Source organism: Macaca nemestrina, chromosome 20 (assembly GCF_043159975.1).
Source record: "Macaca nemestrina isolate mMacNem1 chromosome 20, mMacNem.hap1, whole genome shotgun sequence".
Taxonomy (NCBI): Eukaryota; Metazoa; Chordata; class Mammalia; order Primates; family Cercopithecidae; genus Macaca; species Macaca nemestrina.
Window position 1 is genome coordinate 57637457 of NC_092144.1, and position 14590 is coordinate 57652046.

Below are 14590 nucleotides of genomic sequence, written 5' to 3' on the forward strand. Positions count from 1 at the left end.
GGACAGAATCAGAGGAGAGGACAGGAGGCCGGAAGGAAGCCAGCGCTTAGATTTTAGTTTCTCTTCTTGCCCTCACCCCTTTCCCTCCCTCCTCTAGGAGACAGGGGCCCCTGTGCCTGCGCCTGTGTGTGTGTGTGTCGGGTGTATGTGTTGTGTGCTTGCATGTGTGTGTGCATTGTGTGTGGTGTGTATGTGCCTGTGTGTGGTGTGTTTTCTGTTTGTGTTTTGTGTGTGTGGTATGTGTGTCTGTGTGTGGTGTGTGATGTGCATGTGTGGTGTGCTTGTGTGGTGTGTGCGTGTGTGTGTGGTGTATTTTGTATGTGTGGTGTGCTTTTGTGTGTGTGGTGTGTGCATGTGTGTGGTGTGTGTATGTTTTGGGTGGTGTGTGTGGTGTGTGCATGTGTGGTGTGTGTTTTGTGTGTGTGTGGTGTGTGTGTGCATACTCGCGTTGTGTGTGAGTACCTGTGTGTGTGCATACCTGTGTTGTGTGTGTGAGTACCTGTGTGTGCGTGTAGTGTGTTTTTTGTGTGTGGTGTGTGTTTTGCATGTGTGTGGTGTGTAGTGTGTTTTGTGTGTGGTGTGTGTTTTGCATGTGTGGTGTGTGTGGTCTGTATGGTGTGTGTTTTGTGTGTGTGGTGTGTGTTGTGTGTGTGCATACCTGTGTGGTGTGTGGTGTGTTTGTGTGTTGTGTGGTGGGTGTGTGGTGTATGTGTTTTGTGTGTGTGGTGTGTGTGTGGCATGTGTGTGCGTACCTGTGTGGTGTATGGTGTTTTGTGTGTGTGGTGTGTTGGGTGTGTGTGCATACCTGTGTGGTGTGCGGTGTTTTTTGTGTGTAGGGTGTGTGTGGTGTGCGTGTGGTGTGTTTTGTGTGTGTGGGGTGTGTGTGTGTACCTGTGTGGTGTGCGTGTGGTGTTTTTTTTGTGTGTGTGTGTACCTGTGTGGTGTGTGTGTTTTATGTGTGTGGTGTGTAGGAGTGACTATGTGTGTTGTTTCTGTCTCTGGATGTGGTGGGTACTGGAGGCCCCCTGCCGTCTTGGGCCCCTATCTTGAGCCTGCAGCCCCCTCAGCTGCTCTCAGGGAGTCCCTGGAACCTGCAGTCTGTGGGGTAAACCCTGGGCCCCCACACAAGGTGTTGGAGGGCAAGTCCGCGGCTTTCATCGGATTCCTAAGGCGAGCTTTCAACCTGAGGTTCTGAGATCAAGAAAAAGATTCATGCAGCAGCAACTTCTTGAGCACCTTCTGGGGACATAGCAGGGAACAAAAGGCAAACTTCTTGGTCTTATGGCACTCACTTGTCCCTGGGGATGGGTAGAAAGGGAGGGTAGTCGAGTAAATGGATGCATAAATACTAACTAGTGCCTGGAGATGGCCAGTGCTCCCAAGCTAAGCTGTGTAAGAACGGTGTGGGGAGGGCGGCTTCTGCAGGCTGGACAGGGACAGCCCTCAGAGGAGGGGACATCTGAGCCGTGCACACACCTGGGGAGAGCATTCCGGGCAGGGGGAATTGCAGGTGCAAAGCCTGGAAAAGTCGGGGGAGCAGAAGGTGCTTGGTGTGTCCAGGAAACATCTAAGAGGCTATCGAGGGAGGGGGCGAGGGGGCTGGTGGCGACCCCTGGATTCATTCTCCCCGTGGCATCTTTTACATTGGGGGGTCTTTAGTCCCTGGTGTCTTCAGCTTCCCGCGGGGGTGTGCAGGTGGCTGTCAGGAGACCTGTGAACCCAGGGGAAAGTTCCCTGGGAAATTGTGGACTGGGTGCCTCTGTGTTTTTCCCCCAGGGAAGTGGCCCATAGTTTTTATCCCATTCTCACAGAAGGACACTTGACCCCCCACAAAATCCTGAAAGTCACCCCAGAGGAATAGCGCCAAAGAATGGGACAGAGATCCAGAGAGAAGGGGACAGGGATGCGGGGAGCGGAGGACAAAGACCCTGATGGGGGTGGGGGTACAGAGATGTAGAGACAGAGGGGGACAGATCTAGAGAGAGGGGGACAGACCTAGAGAGAGGGGGACAGACCCAGAGAGAGAGGGATAGAGACCCAGAGACAGAAGGAAATAGAGACCTTGAGAGAGGGCTGGAGGCAGCCCTCCAAGGACATAGTTCAAGACTGTCATCAACAGTGCTACCTCTGCTGCCACCTGCTTCTCTGCCCTCCTGTCCTTATGGAAATTAAACAGAACCACCAAGGAGCGGGATAGGGGGTGAGCCAGGGTGAGCCGTACAGAGCTACAGCATGAGGGATTGGGGTTAGGGCAGCAGCAGCACTTCCCGGTGGGAGTGGGGAAGGGGCAGGCTGTGGAGGGAGGAGAGGAAGAGACTGTGGCCCTGGTGCCCCCAGGTCCCTCCTCTCCTACCCAGGGCTGGGGTTCCTGCTCAGTCTCCCTCTCTCCCAGTCTCTGTCTCCTTGTCTCTCTCCCCTTCTCCCGTCCTTTCTCTCTCCGGCTCTCTGTTCTCCGAGCCCCCTGGACACACCACGGACCCCCTCCCTGGCCATCTCCAGGGGTCACCTGGGAATCTGGAGTGTGGTCCCACCGTAGACTCTCCCCTCTCTGAGCCTCGATCCCCCCTAGGCAGGATGGGCAATGCGCGCTGGGGGCAGGGGATTGTGGATAATAGAGAAACAGTTAAGCTAGAAGGTGCCAGGACTCAGGGTCTTGGCTGAGTCTGGGGGTCCCCATGCCGGCGGGCTCTGCCCCCCCGTGACTCTCCTGTGGTGAGGCTGGCCCTTTAAGGCAGTCGGAGGGGAAGGGGTCTGGAGGCCTTTCCCTTCATCAAGGCCGGCGCACCCCAGATAGGGGTTTTGGAGCAGAAAATTAATTTAAATCACTTTTTAATTAAAGACACAAAGCTGTTTGGTCTGCCCCACCCCCACCTCGCCCTCAGCCAAGACTTGGGGTGAAGGATGCAAGGGTTAGGAGTCCCTGCCTCTATTTGCTTTTGTGCTGGGGGTGCATGCTAAGGTCCCCTTAGCCCAGGCTGATTCTGAAACCTAGAGGAGCAGGTGCGGCCTCATCTGACGGCCAGTGGTGCGGGGGCGTGGACAGAGCAGGAAGGGAGGGAAGGGGCACCTGGGATGGCGACGGGGCTTAACTGGGGTGGGGAGGGAGGTAATTCCAATGACGGGTGTGATTCAGAGAAAGGCAAACAGAGAGAGAGAGAGACAGAGACAGACGGGGGTGCGGGGAGAGAGAGAGGTGCAGACAGAGCGAGACAGACAGGAGGGGGAGGGAGTGGGGGACAGGAGCTCCAATAGAGACCCCGGAGTCGTCCCTGCCACCCCGCAAACAAGCGCAGGGGGCTTGGACTCTGAAGCATAAATCTTCTCAATTAAAGAAAGAGACGAGATGTTGGGAAGGGAGAATTAAGAATGTCTGGGAGAGAAATTGATTGGGGGAGGATGCGGGCGCGGACAGAGGGAGGAGGCAGGGGAGGCTCCGGCTTTCTGAGGCTCTTCCTCCAATCTTTCCCTCTGTCCCTCCCTCTGTCTCTCTCTCTCTCTCTCTCTCTCTCTCTCTCTCTCTCTCTCTCTCTGTCTCTCTCTCTCTCTCTCTCTTTCTCTCTCTGTCTCTCTCCCACTCTCCTTTTCCTGGCTGTCTCCCTTCAATAGTCCTGGGACCCTTCTGTTCCCAGGGGGAGGGAGCAGGTGGCAGCCAGGCCTGGTGCTGGAGGGGGTGCCTGTGTCTCTACGTAGCGGCTGCCTCCGTTGGTGGCTCTTCAAGGGTGGTGCTTGGGCCTCTCCGTGAAAGTGTCTGGAAGCGTCTTCCCTGCCCGGCTGAGTGGCTCCCGGCCTGCAGGGGTCTCCGCCCTCTAGCCCTGCCCTGCACCTGTTTTACAGACGGGAAGCATGGAGCCCTCTATGAGTAGATCTGGGGGACCTCGCGGGTCTCCCCAGCACAGGCTGGGCGATCTCTCAGCGGACCGGCCCCTCAGTGCCCCAGCCTTTAGCACCGACCGCTGGGGCTATGCCCACCAGGCAGCCACGCCCGCCGGGGATCCTCAGTGGTCCCCAGGATCCCCTCTGAAAGCCTGCAGGAGCAGACCAAATGAGCAAGGATCCACCTTGGGTTCTTCCTGTCCTCTCTCTTGGGCCTGCTAGCCCCCTGCCTCGGTTTTCCCTCTTTATCAACAGCTCTGTGTCTTGTCTGCCTCCTTCTGGGCGCCCAGGTGTGGTTCCTCCTCCTCATTCCAGGCTCGCTCTAACTAAGAATCTGTTCAGGAGGGTGGGGGAAGAAGGGATCCTAAAAGACAGGCCATCTCTGTCTCCATCTCCGCCTGGACTGTGTCTGTCTGTCTGTCTCTTGGTTGTCCTTTTTTTTTTTTTTTTTTCTGTATCTCTGTGTCTCTTTGTCTGGATGTCTTCTCTGTCTTGTCTTTCTTATCTCTCTTTCTATCCATCTTGATCTCTCTCTCCAGGGGCCTCTGTGTCTTCTCCCTCCTTTCCTCTCCCTCTCTCCACCTCCCTGTGCCCGCTTGGTCCCCCCCCCCACCGTATCCCCGCTGGGCTTCTGTCCCTCTGGCTCCCCCCTCTCTTCCACCCGGGCCCGTCATAAATACATCGCCCCCTCCCCATCCTCCCACTGCCTGGCCCAGCTCCAGGAGAAGGAAACATTTATCTTGGCGGGGGCCCCCACCCCCGCGCCCGCCCCTCCGCCCACCGGCCGCGCCATCCATCACCCGAGCCCGGACTCCGGTGGCTCATTTGTCACCGGCCCTGACAAATGCCTGCCACCCCTTCTCCTCCCGCCCCACCAAGCAATCATACCATTAGCCACGGCTCAGCAGCAGCGGGGAGGACCTGGCCTGACCTGGGCGGGGGGCGGGGCACAGGCTGTGGCTCCCACCGAGACCCCTCTCTCCCCCTTTTCCTTCCATTTCTATCTCTCCTTGCCCTCTCTGTCTTTTTTGTTGGAATCTGCTTTCCTTTGCCAGTTTTTCGCTGTGCCTCTGGGTCCCGTCTCTGGTCTGTCCGTCCTCCTCCTCCTCCTCCTTCTTTTCCTCACCCTCTCTCCTTCTCTCCTTCTGTCTCTGTCTCTCTCTCACTGAGTCTCTTTCCATCTCTGACTCTGTCTCTGTTTCTGTCTCCTTCACTGTCTTTGTTGCTGTATCTCTCTATAACTCTGTCTCTTTCTGTCTCTGTCCCTCTCTCTGTCTCTCCATCTCTCTCTGTCTCTCCATCTGTCTCTCCATCTCTCTCTGTCTCTCCATCTCTCTGTCTCTCCATCTCTCTCTGTCTCTCCATCTGTCTCTCCATCTCTCTGTCTCTCCATCTCTCTGTCTCTCCATCTCTCTCTCTCTCTCCATTTCTCTCTGTATCTCTCCTTCTGTCTCTGTCTCTTCATCTGTCCCTCCCTCTCTGTCTCTCCATCTCTCTCTCTGCCTCTGTCTCTCCATCTCTCTGACTCTCCCTCTTGCTGTCTCTCCATTTCTCTCTGTCTCGCCATCTCTCTGTCTCTCCATTTCTCTCTCTCTCTCTCTCTGCCTCTCCATTTCTCTCTCTGTCTCTCCCTCTCTGTCTGTCTCTCCATCTCTCTCTGTCTCTCCATCCTTCTCGGTCTCTCCCTCTCTCTCTGTGTCTCTCTCTCCCTGTCTGTCCGTGTCCCTCTGTCTGCCATGGGCTCTGTCGGCCCAGCTGTGCCTTTTTAATCCCTGGTGTCTGAGCGCACCCTCAGCGTTGGCCTCACTGGCTTTGTGTGCTGGGAATGGGGTGAGGGCCTTGCCCTGCCGCCCTGCGACCCCCGCCCCGCCCTGCTCCCTGCGTTGTGTTCTGAGTCTCCAGGCTTCCTCCGTCTGCATCTTCTCTGCATCCTGTCTGTATCTCTGTCTCTGCTGCCTCTCCGGCCCCTGTGTTTTGTGCTTGGCTCTCTGCCCCCTCTCCAACTTCCCCTCCTCTTTTTGTGCCCTTTCTCCACCCCCTCCACCATCGTGTTCCCCCTCTACTGACCCCACCCACCCCTTTCAATCCACCACCCATGGCATTCCCTTCCCCGCACTTCCCAGGGAGAGAATTGCAGGGAGGGAACGAACGGGAGGCAAACGTGGCGAGGAGAGAGTGAGGAGGTACCTTGGGAGGTACCAAAGCCTGGGGCCCCATCCCTCTCTCCCTTGGCCACGTGTGCCTGGAAGTCCTCCCTAGTGTCTGATTTCAATCCTCGGGGGGACGGCAGAACGTGGAGGAGGTGCCAGTACCAGCCCTTCCCGATTCCCTGGGAGAGGCCGAGGAGGGAGCTGGGGGCATCAAGCCAGAAGAGAGGGCAACCTGGGCACGGTCAGTGCTGTGCTGGTGCCCACGCATTGCCTTACTGGAGGAGGGAGGTAGTGAGACCCCCGTTCTGGGAGGTAATCATAGCAGAGGCTGTCTCTGACCCACTCATACCACCCAGGACCCAACAGCATCTCTCACGCTGGTACCTGCGACCCTTCCCTGAATGCGTTCCAGACCAGGGTGGGAAGCAGTAGAAGTGAGCACCCCTAAAGGAGTCCTGGGCCACCATCAGACAGGAGTTAGTGGATACATAACCCAAAGTCTTCAGGTGGGGCAACTCCAGAGTTCCCTGAGAGGTCCCCAGCAGGATTGAGACCTCGTTGTCCACAGGGTGACCTGCTCATTCAACACCACCTTTATTATTTGTTTATTTGAGATGGAGTCTCACTCTGTCACCCAGGCTGACGGTACGATCTCAGCTCGCTGCAGACTCTGCCTCCCGGGTTCAAGTGATCCTCCTACTTCAGCCTCCCAAGTAACTGGAATTATAGACGCCTGCCACTGTGCCCGGCTTATTCTTGTATGTTTAGTAGAGACAGGGTTTCACCATGTTGGCCAGTCTGGTCTTGAACTCCTGACCGCAGATGATCCGCCCACCTTGGCCTCCCAAAGTGCGGAGATTACAGGTGTGAGTGTGAGCCACCGCGCCCAGCCCTCAACACCACCTTTAATCGTTTTCTTTCCCATCTCCCTCCAGTGCCTCCTGGGATCACCTCCCAAATAAACTATTTCCGTCCCATCCTTGCTGTGGGCTGGCTTCTGTTGGTGCTCAGCCCTAAGGCAGTGGCCAGTGGGGACATGATGGATGGGCAGAGAGGAAGCAAAAGGAAAAGAGGTACCTCTCGTGGTGGTGAATCGTATGTGTCCATGTGGCTAAGCTGTGCTGCCCTGATGTGAAGTGGTGTGTGTGTTTGAGGCAGGGTCTTGCTCTGTTGCCCAGGCTGGAGTGCGGTGGTGCAATCTTGGCTCACTGCAACCTCTGCCTCCCGGGTTCAAGTGATTTTCCCACTTCAGCCTCCTGAGTAGCTGGGACTATAGGTGTGAGCCACCACGCCCAGCCATTGTAAAGGTATTTTAAAAATGAGATTAACATTTAATATCGGTTGACTTTGAGTGAAGTAGATTGTATGGGTGAGCCTTATCCAATCAGTTGAAGGCCTTAAGAAAGACTGAGGTCCCTCCAGGAAGGAGTTCTGCCTCCAGATTACTTTGGGTTTTGCTTGGGTTTTGTTCATTTGTTTATTTTTTGAGACAGGGTCTCACTCTGTCACCCACGCTGCAGTGCAGTGGCATGATCGTGAGTCACTGCAGCCTCAACCTTCTGGGCTCAGGTGATCCTCCCACCCCAGCCTCTGGAGCAGCTAGGACTACAGGTGTGCACCACGTTGCCTGGATAATTTTTATTTTTAGTAGAGATGGGGTCTCACTGTGTTGCCCAGACTGGTCTCGAACTTCTGGACTCAAACCTCCCACCTTGGCCTCCCAAAGTACCTGGGATAACAGGCATGAGCCACCATACCCGGCCTGTGAGGCTAATATATATTCATTTAATCCTCACGACAACGCTGTGACATAGGTACTGTGAGCATCATTATCGCCCATTTTCCAGGTGAGGGAACTGAGGCACAGAGAAGGTCAGCCGCTATGCTCTGCTGCCTCCAAGGACAATGCCAGTCACTCCCAAGCGGACCCCATGGAGCTCTTTGCATCCGGGTGAGAATCATGACCTTTGGGGTGAGGTGACAGGACAGGTGTGAAAGCCCTCATGTTTTCCAAGCCCCAAGCTCTCAATGTGTCCCCCTTTGAAGCTGAGACCTTACTCTACACCCCCTTTGTTTGTTTGCGTTTATTAAGATGAAGGTGTCCCAGGCTGTGCGCGATGGTTCACGCCTGTAATCCCAGCACTTTGGGAGGCTGAGGTGGGTGGATCACCTGAGGTCAGGAGTTCAAGAACAGTCTGGGCAATGTGGTAAAACCTGTCTTACTAAAAATACAAAAATTGGCCAGGTGTGGTGGTGGGCGCCTGTAATCCCAGCTACTGGGAGGCTGAGGCAGAAGAATCACTTGAACTCGGGAGGCGGAGATTGCAGTGAGCCGAGATCGCGCCATTGCACTCCAGCCTAGGCAAAAGGAGTGAAACTCCGTCTAAAAAAAAAAAAAAAAAGATGAAGGTGTCCCTTGTCCCGTTCTGTACCCTGGACCTCATCCTGTCCCATCCTTGCCCTTCTACCTGTGAAACTTTAGGCCTGTTGCTTCACCTCTCTGAGCCTCAGTTTCCTCTTCCGTGGAATGGGGTGATGTATGGAATTGGCGATGGGTTTAAGGAGATCATGCTTGGGGGGTCCCCATCACTGCCAGCTGCTGTTAACACAGGCCTCACTTGCTCTCCTGTGCCCTTGTAGTCAATGCCCTACTGCTCCTCTAGCAACCTCCCCTCCTCATATCAGGACTCTGCAAAGAGTGAGCTACATGTCCTGACTCAGTTTCCCCACCTCCCACTGCAGATCAGCGCACCTTCTGCCCCTATACCTTCCACAAATCTGTTCTCATCAAGGCCTAAAGCCAAAGGTTGATTTTTTATTTTTATTTTTTTTGAGACAGGGTCTTGCTCTGTCACTCAGGCTGGAGTGCAGTGGTGCAGTCATAGCGCACAGCAGCCTTGACCTCCTGGACTCAAGCAATCCTCCCACCTCAGCCTCCCGAGTATCTGGGACTACAGACACATGCCACCATGCTTGGCTAACTTTTAAAGTTTCTGTAGACACGGGGACTCGCTATGTTGCCCAGGCTGGTCTTGAACTCCTAGGCTTAAGCGACCCTCCTGCTTTGGCTTCCCAAGGTGCTGGGATTACAGGCGTGAGTCACCATGCCGCGGGCCTATTGTCTTGACCTGGGACTTCAGGTTGGGTGTGGCCGGTGGGAGGAAGTGGCAGGAGACTAGCAGGTGGGAGCAGAATGAGGTTGAGGCGCTTACTCTAACGGCGCCCACCATCCCCAGCGCAGGTTGGCGATGCCTTTACTCTTCTCTACAGACCCAGGTACCCAGGTCTCTGCAGCCTCGGGTGCCTCTGCTCACCCCTTTTAGCTCAGGTATGGCAACTGCTCCCTCTGCTGCTAGCCCTGGGGTACTGCACCTTCCCTCGTTTTCCCCAACCCTGCCTACTCCTTAGTAGCCCTTTCACCCAACTCTCCCTGGCTACTCCGTTTGAATGAACACACCACCTCTCCCCTGCCCAGATGCTGTCCCTGAACTCCCTCACCCAGCCCCATCCATTCTCTCTCTCAACCACTCCCTTCTCACCATCGCCCTCCCACCCCCCTACTCGCCTCTTCCCTCCTCTGCTGCCCCTGTCCCTGCTCCAGCCTTGTCCCTAGTCTCCCAGCCCCCAGTAGCCAGGAGGAACGTGTGATAAATCAGGTGATATCAACCACCTGCCTCCTTCCCCCACTTAAATCTCTTCCAAAGCTCCCCTTTACTCTTAGGATAAATTCGAAGCTCCCTAGAGCGGCTGATAAAGTCTCTTACGATTTGTCCTCAAGTTCACTCCCCACGCACCCCATACCTCGTTCATGATAACCATTTCCAGGGCTCTGAAAAAGCCTTATCTCACAACTCCACACCTTTACACAGGCTGTGTCCTTTAGCACAACACACACACACACACACACACACACACACACACACCCCTCCTCCTGTAGGATCTGAAAAAATTACTTGCTTTATTTAGGAAACCCCATTAACCCCAGCTCTTTGGCTCAGGCAAATGAACGTCTCTCTCTTTTGTGTTACCAGGATGCCCGAAAAGAGGAACAGTTTGTGACTCATGCATGGGGGCGTGGCTAGTGGAAGCCCCTGATTGAAGCAGGAAGGCGTGGCTGAAGCACGACTGATGAGTGGGGGTGTGACTAGTGGAAGAGCTAGGCTGATGGATGGGGGCGTGGCTAGTGGAAACCCGTAATTGACAGATGAGGGCGTAGCAAGTGGAGGAGCTTGGCTGACGAATCGGGACGTGGCTAGGGGAAACCCAAGACTGACGAATGGGGGCGTGGAGGCTGGAGGGGCGCGGCTAGTGGAAGCCCATGACTGACGGATGGGGGTGTGGCTAGTGGAGGAGAGAGGCTAATGATGGGGGCGTGGCTAGTGGAAGCTCATTACTGATGGTGGCGTGGCCAGTGGAAGAGCTTGGCGGCTGGACCCGGGTGCTGCTGCTGTATGTGGGTGTGTCCCGCAGACGACCACGGGCCGCAAAAACCCAGATTACCTGGTTTAACAGTTGCCCAAATCTCAGTCAGAGACCTTAATAGCCCCCTCCTCCTGAATCCCAGCTTCCCACGGGACTGTTTTTCAGGCAGAATTTCAAAGTTTTATGGCAACTTTTACAGAAATCACAGAAAAGAGACAGCGACTGATGATGAGCCGGGGGAGAGAAGGGTAGCGGGTAACGGGTCTGGGATGTTGGGGCTGAGCACAACAGGACGATAGAATGCTGAAAACCTGTGGGAAGCAGAAAGTTATGGGGGTAGCTGGGTCATCCTAGGGGTCCAAGGAGTGGGTGGCACTGCCCAAATGTGTCCTTTGGGCAGGAAACATCAACAGTAAGAAAATGCAGATGGCCTACCAACAGATGGATGGCCTCCAAAGTTAAAAATGCCCACCCAGATCCCTTGGCCCAGTCCCATCCCCCCACCCCCCCCCACCCCCCATCAGGCAGAGATGTGGCAGCATTTGCTGGCTTGTAGCATTGGTCCTCTGGGACCCTCGGTCTCCTCTTCGAGGGTCCTGCCCGGATTAGCTGGCACTGAGGGCAAAATGAACCTTCCAGATTGTCAGGGGAGATCAGCTGGACTCGCTTTGATTCCCGGCCTCCTCCCCAAAGCTGGTTCTCATGGCTGAGGGAGTCTGCTGCCCTCTCAAAAGTTAAGTCTGTCACCCCCTTTTCCCAAGACATGCACCCTCCCGTGTCCCCCCTCCCCCAAACACACTATATACACACACAGGCCCCTCCCTCCAAGGCGTGGCTAGGCTCTCAGAGGTAGTGGAGGGCGAGTGGGGGCGCTGGAATGTCTGAAGTTGCAGGTTCAAAATGTGCCTTCTCCAGCTAAGCCCTGGGACCGAAACCCCAAACTTCTCCCCTCCCGTCTCCGAGCCTGGAGAATGAGTGTCCTCCCAAGAACCCGAGTGGAGGGATTGGAAAGGTGTGCGGCCTCCTCGCGCACACACCCACCCGCTCCTCCCCGCCGGGGCTGAGCGGAGCTCCCTGAGGGCTGGGGGGAAGGGCTGGGATCTGAGACGGCCTCTGACAGCCTCCTTCGAGGGTCCCCCAGGGAGGGTAGGTTCTGAGGCTCTGAGGCATGGGGTGAAATGGGGTGGGGGGGGGTCACTAGGGGAAGTGAGACTTTGGGGGAAGAGCCAGGCTGGGTGACCGAGGAGAGAGACCTTAAAATCCCCAGGATGGTTACTGGGGGTGGTTCCCTTGGGAGGGGACTGGGGTGGAAATTTCCCCAGGGGTATGGACGGTCACCAACAGGATGGCCTGGAGTTGGGGTCACCGCAGGAGAGGAACCGGGGAGGCTCCCGAGAGGGAGAGGGAAGGCTGATCTACTGGGGACAGAGGACGGGGGCAATCAAAGCCCGGGGTGGGGGCGGAGAAGGGAGGCCGAGTCCCAGGAGAGGAGGCCGAGTCTGGAGGGAAAAGGAGACCAGGGTCCAAGAGCAGGTGCAGCTGAGTCCCTAGCCCCGGGCGGGCGGTGGGGACGAGTCTCTGCGCAAGGCCCTAGAAGCCCCGGATGTGGCAGTACGCCTCCAGGCTGGCGAAGAGGATGTACAGGAGCCAGAGGCCCAGGAAGAGCGCGGTGGTGGCAAGCTTGGGTCCGCGCGGGCCGCCCAGCTCGCCGCCGATGTGCGGCCGGCGCCGGTACAGCAGCACGGCAATGCCCACGAAGGCGAAGACGGTGAAGAGCGTGACGGAGAAGGCCAGCGTGCCAGTGCGCACCTCGAAGGGGCGGCCCTGCACCGCCCAGTACACGGCGGCCACCGACCAGGCGACACCCAGGCCCAGGAACACGTTCACCGCGTTGGAGCCGGTCACGTTGCCGATGGACGCGTCGGCGCACTGGTCCTGCAGCGCCGCCACCTTGCTGGCGAACGTGTCTGCGGGGCAGAGACACGCGGGTCGGAGGGGCTCTACGCGTCACCCACAGGGGCGGGCATCCGCCTGCCCCCGTTGCCTGCTTTCTGCGGGCAGTGTGGGCTCAAGGCCCCTGACCCCCACCCAAGAGGCAAAGTCCATCACCACCCCTTGGCCTGCTTGCCACTGGAACCGCTGCCAGCTTTCTATGGGACCCGCCGCCTGCTTTCTGTGGGACTCATTCTCTTCTATGGGACTCACTGCCTGATTTTTTTTTTTTCTTTTTTCTCTGAGACGGAGTTTTGATCTGTCAGCCAGGCTGGAGTGCAGTGGCGTGATCTCGGCTTACTGCAACTTCCGCCTCCCGGGTTCAAGCGATTCTCCTGCCGCAGCCTCTGAGTAGCTAGGACTACAGTCGCCCGCCACGCCCTGCTAAGTTTTGTGTTTTTAGTAGAGACGGGGTTTCACCATGTTGGCCAGGCTGGTCTCGAACTCCTGACCTCAGGTGATCCACCCGCCTCAGTCTCCCAAAGTGCTGGGATTACAGGCGTGAGCCACTGCACCCGGCTACATTTTTTGTTTGTTTTGTTTTGAGACAGGGTCTTGCTCTGTTGCCCAGGCTGGAGAGGAGAGGTACAATCATGGCTCACTGCAGCTTCATCTTCCCCAGCTCATGTGATCCTTCCACCTTAGCCTCCCTAGCAGCTGGGATCACAGGCATGTGCCACCACGCCCAGCTAATTGTTTTATTTTTTGTAGAGACGGGGTTTCACCATGTTGCCCAGGCTGGTCTCAAACTCTTGGGCCCAAGCGATCCTCCTGCCTCAGCCTCCCAAAGTGCTGGGATTATAGGCGTGAGGCATCGTGCCCCACTTGCCCCCTCATCTTAGTTAAAACTTTCAGGTTTGGCTGGGCATGGTGGCTCACACCTATAATCCCAGCACTTTGGGAGGCAGAGGTGGGCAGATCACAAGATCAGGAGTTCGAGACCAGCCTGGCCAATATGGTGAATCCCCGTCTCTACTAAAAATGTAAAAATTAGCTGGGTGTGGTGGCAGGTGCCTGTAGTCTCAGCTACTCAGGAGGCTGAGGCAGAAGAATCACTTGAACCCGGGAGGCGGAGGTTGCAGTGAGCCGAGATCATGAGATTACTGCACTCCACCAAAAAAACCCAAAAAAACCCAACTTTGAGGTTCACTGGCCTCGTTCCTGTCATGTCCCCCAACATAGTTCCATGGACTCTTCTGTCTGGTTTCTTGGGGGATGGGGCATCAACAGCTTGTTTCTATGGAACCCACTGATTGATTGGCTTGTCTCACATTCGCACTGTCTTCCTGGGAACCCCTCTCCCCACAGCTGTCTCTTCCCCACCCTGCCACCTTCTCTCTACGAAATCCATTGTCTGGTTTCTAGCATTTCCTGCCACCTTAGTGTTATGGGACCTTCCACCTGGGTGCTTTTGGGGAAGATTCAATTCACATCTTGCAACTAGGGGACCCACTGCCTAGCTTCTATTACGCCCCACCTCCATATTTCTCTGAGACCTACCACATGGGCGCTGTGTGACTCCACCCACCTCATTTCAGCAGGATCCTGTGTTGCCCCTGCCTGGCTCATCTGAGATCCTACCCCACCAAGCCTACCCCACCACAGTCTCCCAAGGTGTTACCAGGGATGGAGGTGCCCAGGGCCACGAAGACAACAGCATTGACAGAGTCCTTGAGGCCAACGGTGCAGCCGAAGTGGGAGGCAAGGTCCCCAATGAGGGCGGTGAGCAGGCCGATGACCAGGATGGAGACGCCAAAGCAGGCCCAGCCGTGGCAGTACTCGGTGGGGGGCACGCAGGCAAAGAGCACCTTCCAGAACACCGTCAGGAAGTGCATCACGTAGTCAAAGCACGACGGCAGCCGCTCCTCCCGGGACCCGTCCTCCTCCTCCTCCTCGTCCCCTGTGGGCACATGACCCAGCTGGGGCACACACTCAGACTTCTTTCCTTGCCTACAGAGGCCCTGTTTTGTCTAACTTCCTGACAGCAAGTCCCACTGAATGAACTGCTTTCCCAGAATCCCTTGCACCTAAATGTAGCCAAGTCAACTGCTAAAAACAGTTAGTTTCCCAGAATCCCTTGAAGCTAGGAGCATGAATGGGCCCAGGTGAAAAATATTTACTTTCCCAGAATCCCTTGGATCTAAATATGGCTA

At 56.1% G+C, this 14590-nt stretch overlaps 1 protein-coding gene across 3 annotated transcripts in view; it reads right to left on the minus strand.

Moving 5' to 3' along the window:
- Positions 1-9955: 9955 nt before the first annotated feature.
- LOC105478608 (solute carrier family 8 member A2) overlaps positions 9956-14590 on the minus strand; it is a 45184-nt gene continuing 40549 nt past the window's right edge. For 2 of the 3 annotated variants that reach the window (XM_011736095.3, XM_071087289.1), the window contains 2 exons: positions 14059-14337; positions 11892-12412 (listed from right to left, as the gene is read on the minus strand). In XM_011736095.3, the coding sequence (XP_011734397.1) occupies positions 12036-12412; positions 14059-14337 (656 nt within the window). In that variant the 3' untranslated portion in view covers positions 11892-12035. Of the gene's footprint in view, positions 12413-14058; positions 14338-14590 lie in introns of all 3 variants that reach the window. The other variant, XM_011736096.3, reaches the window with a different exon arrangement.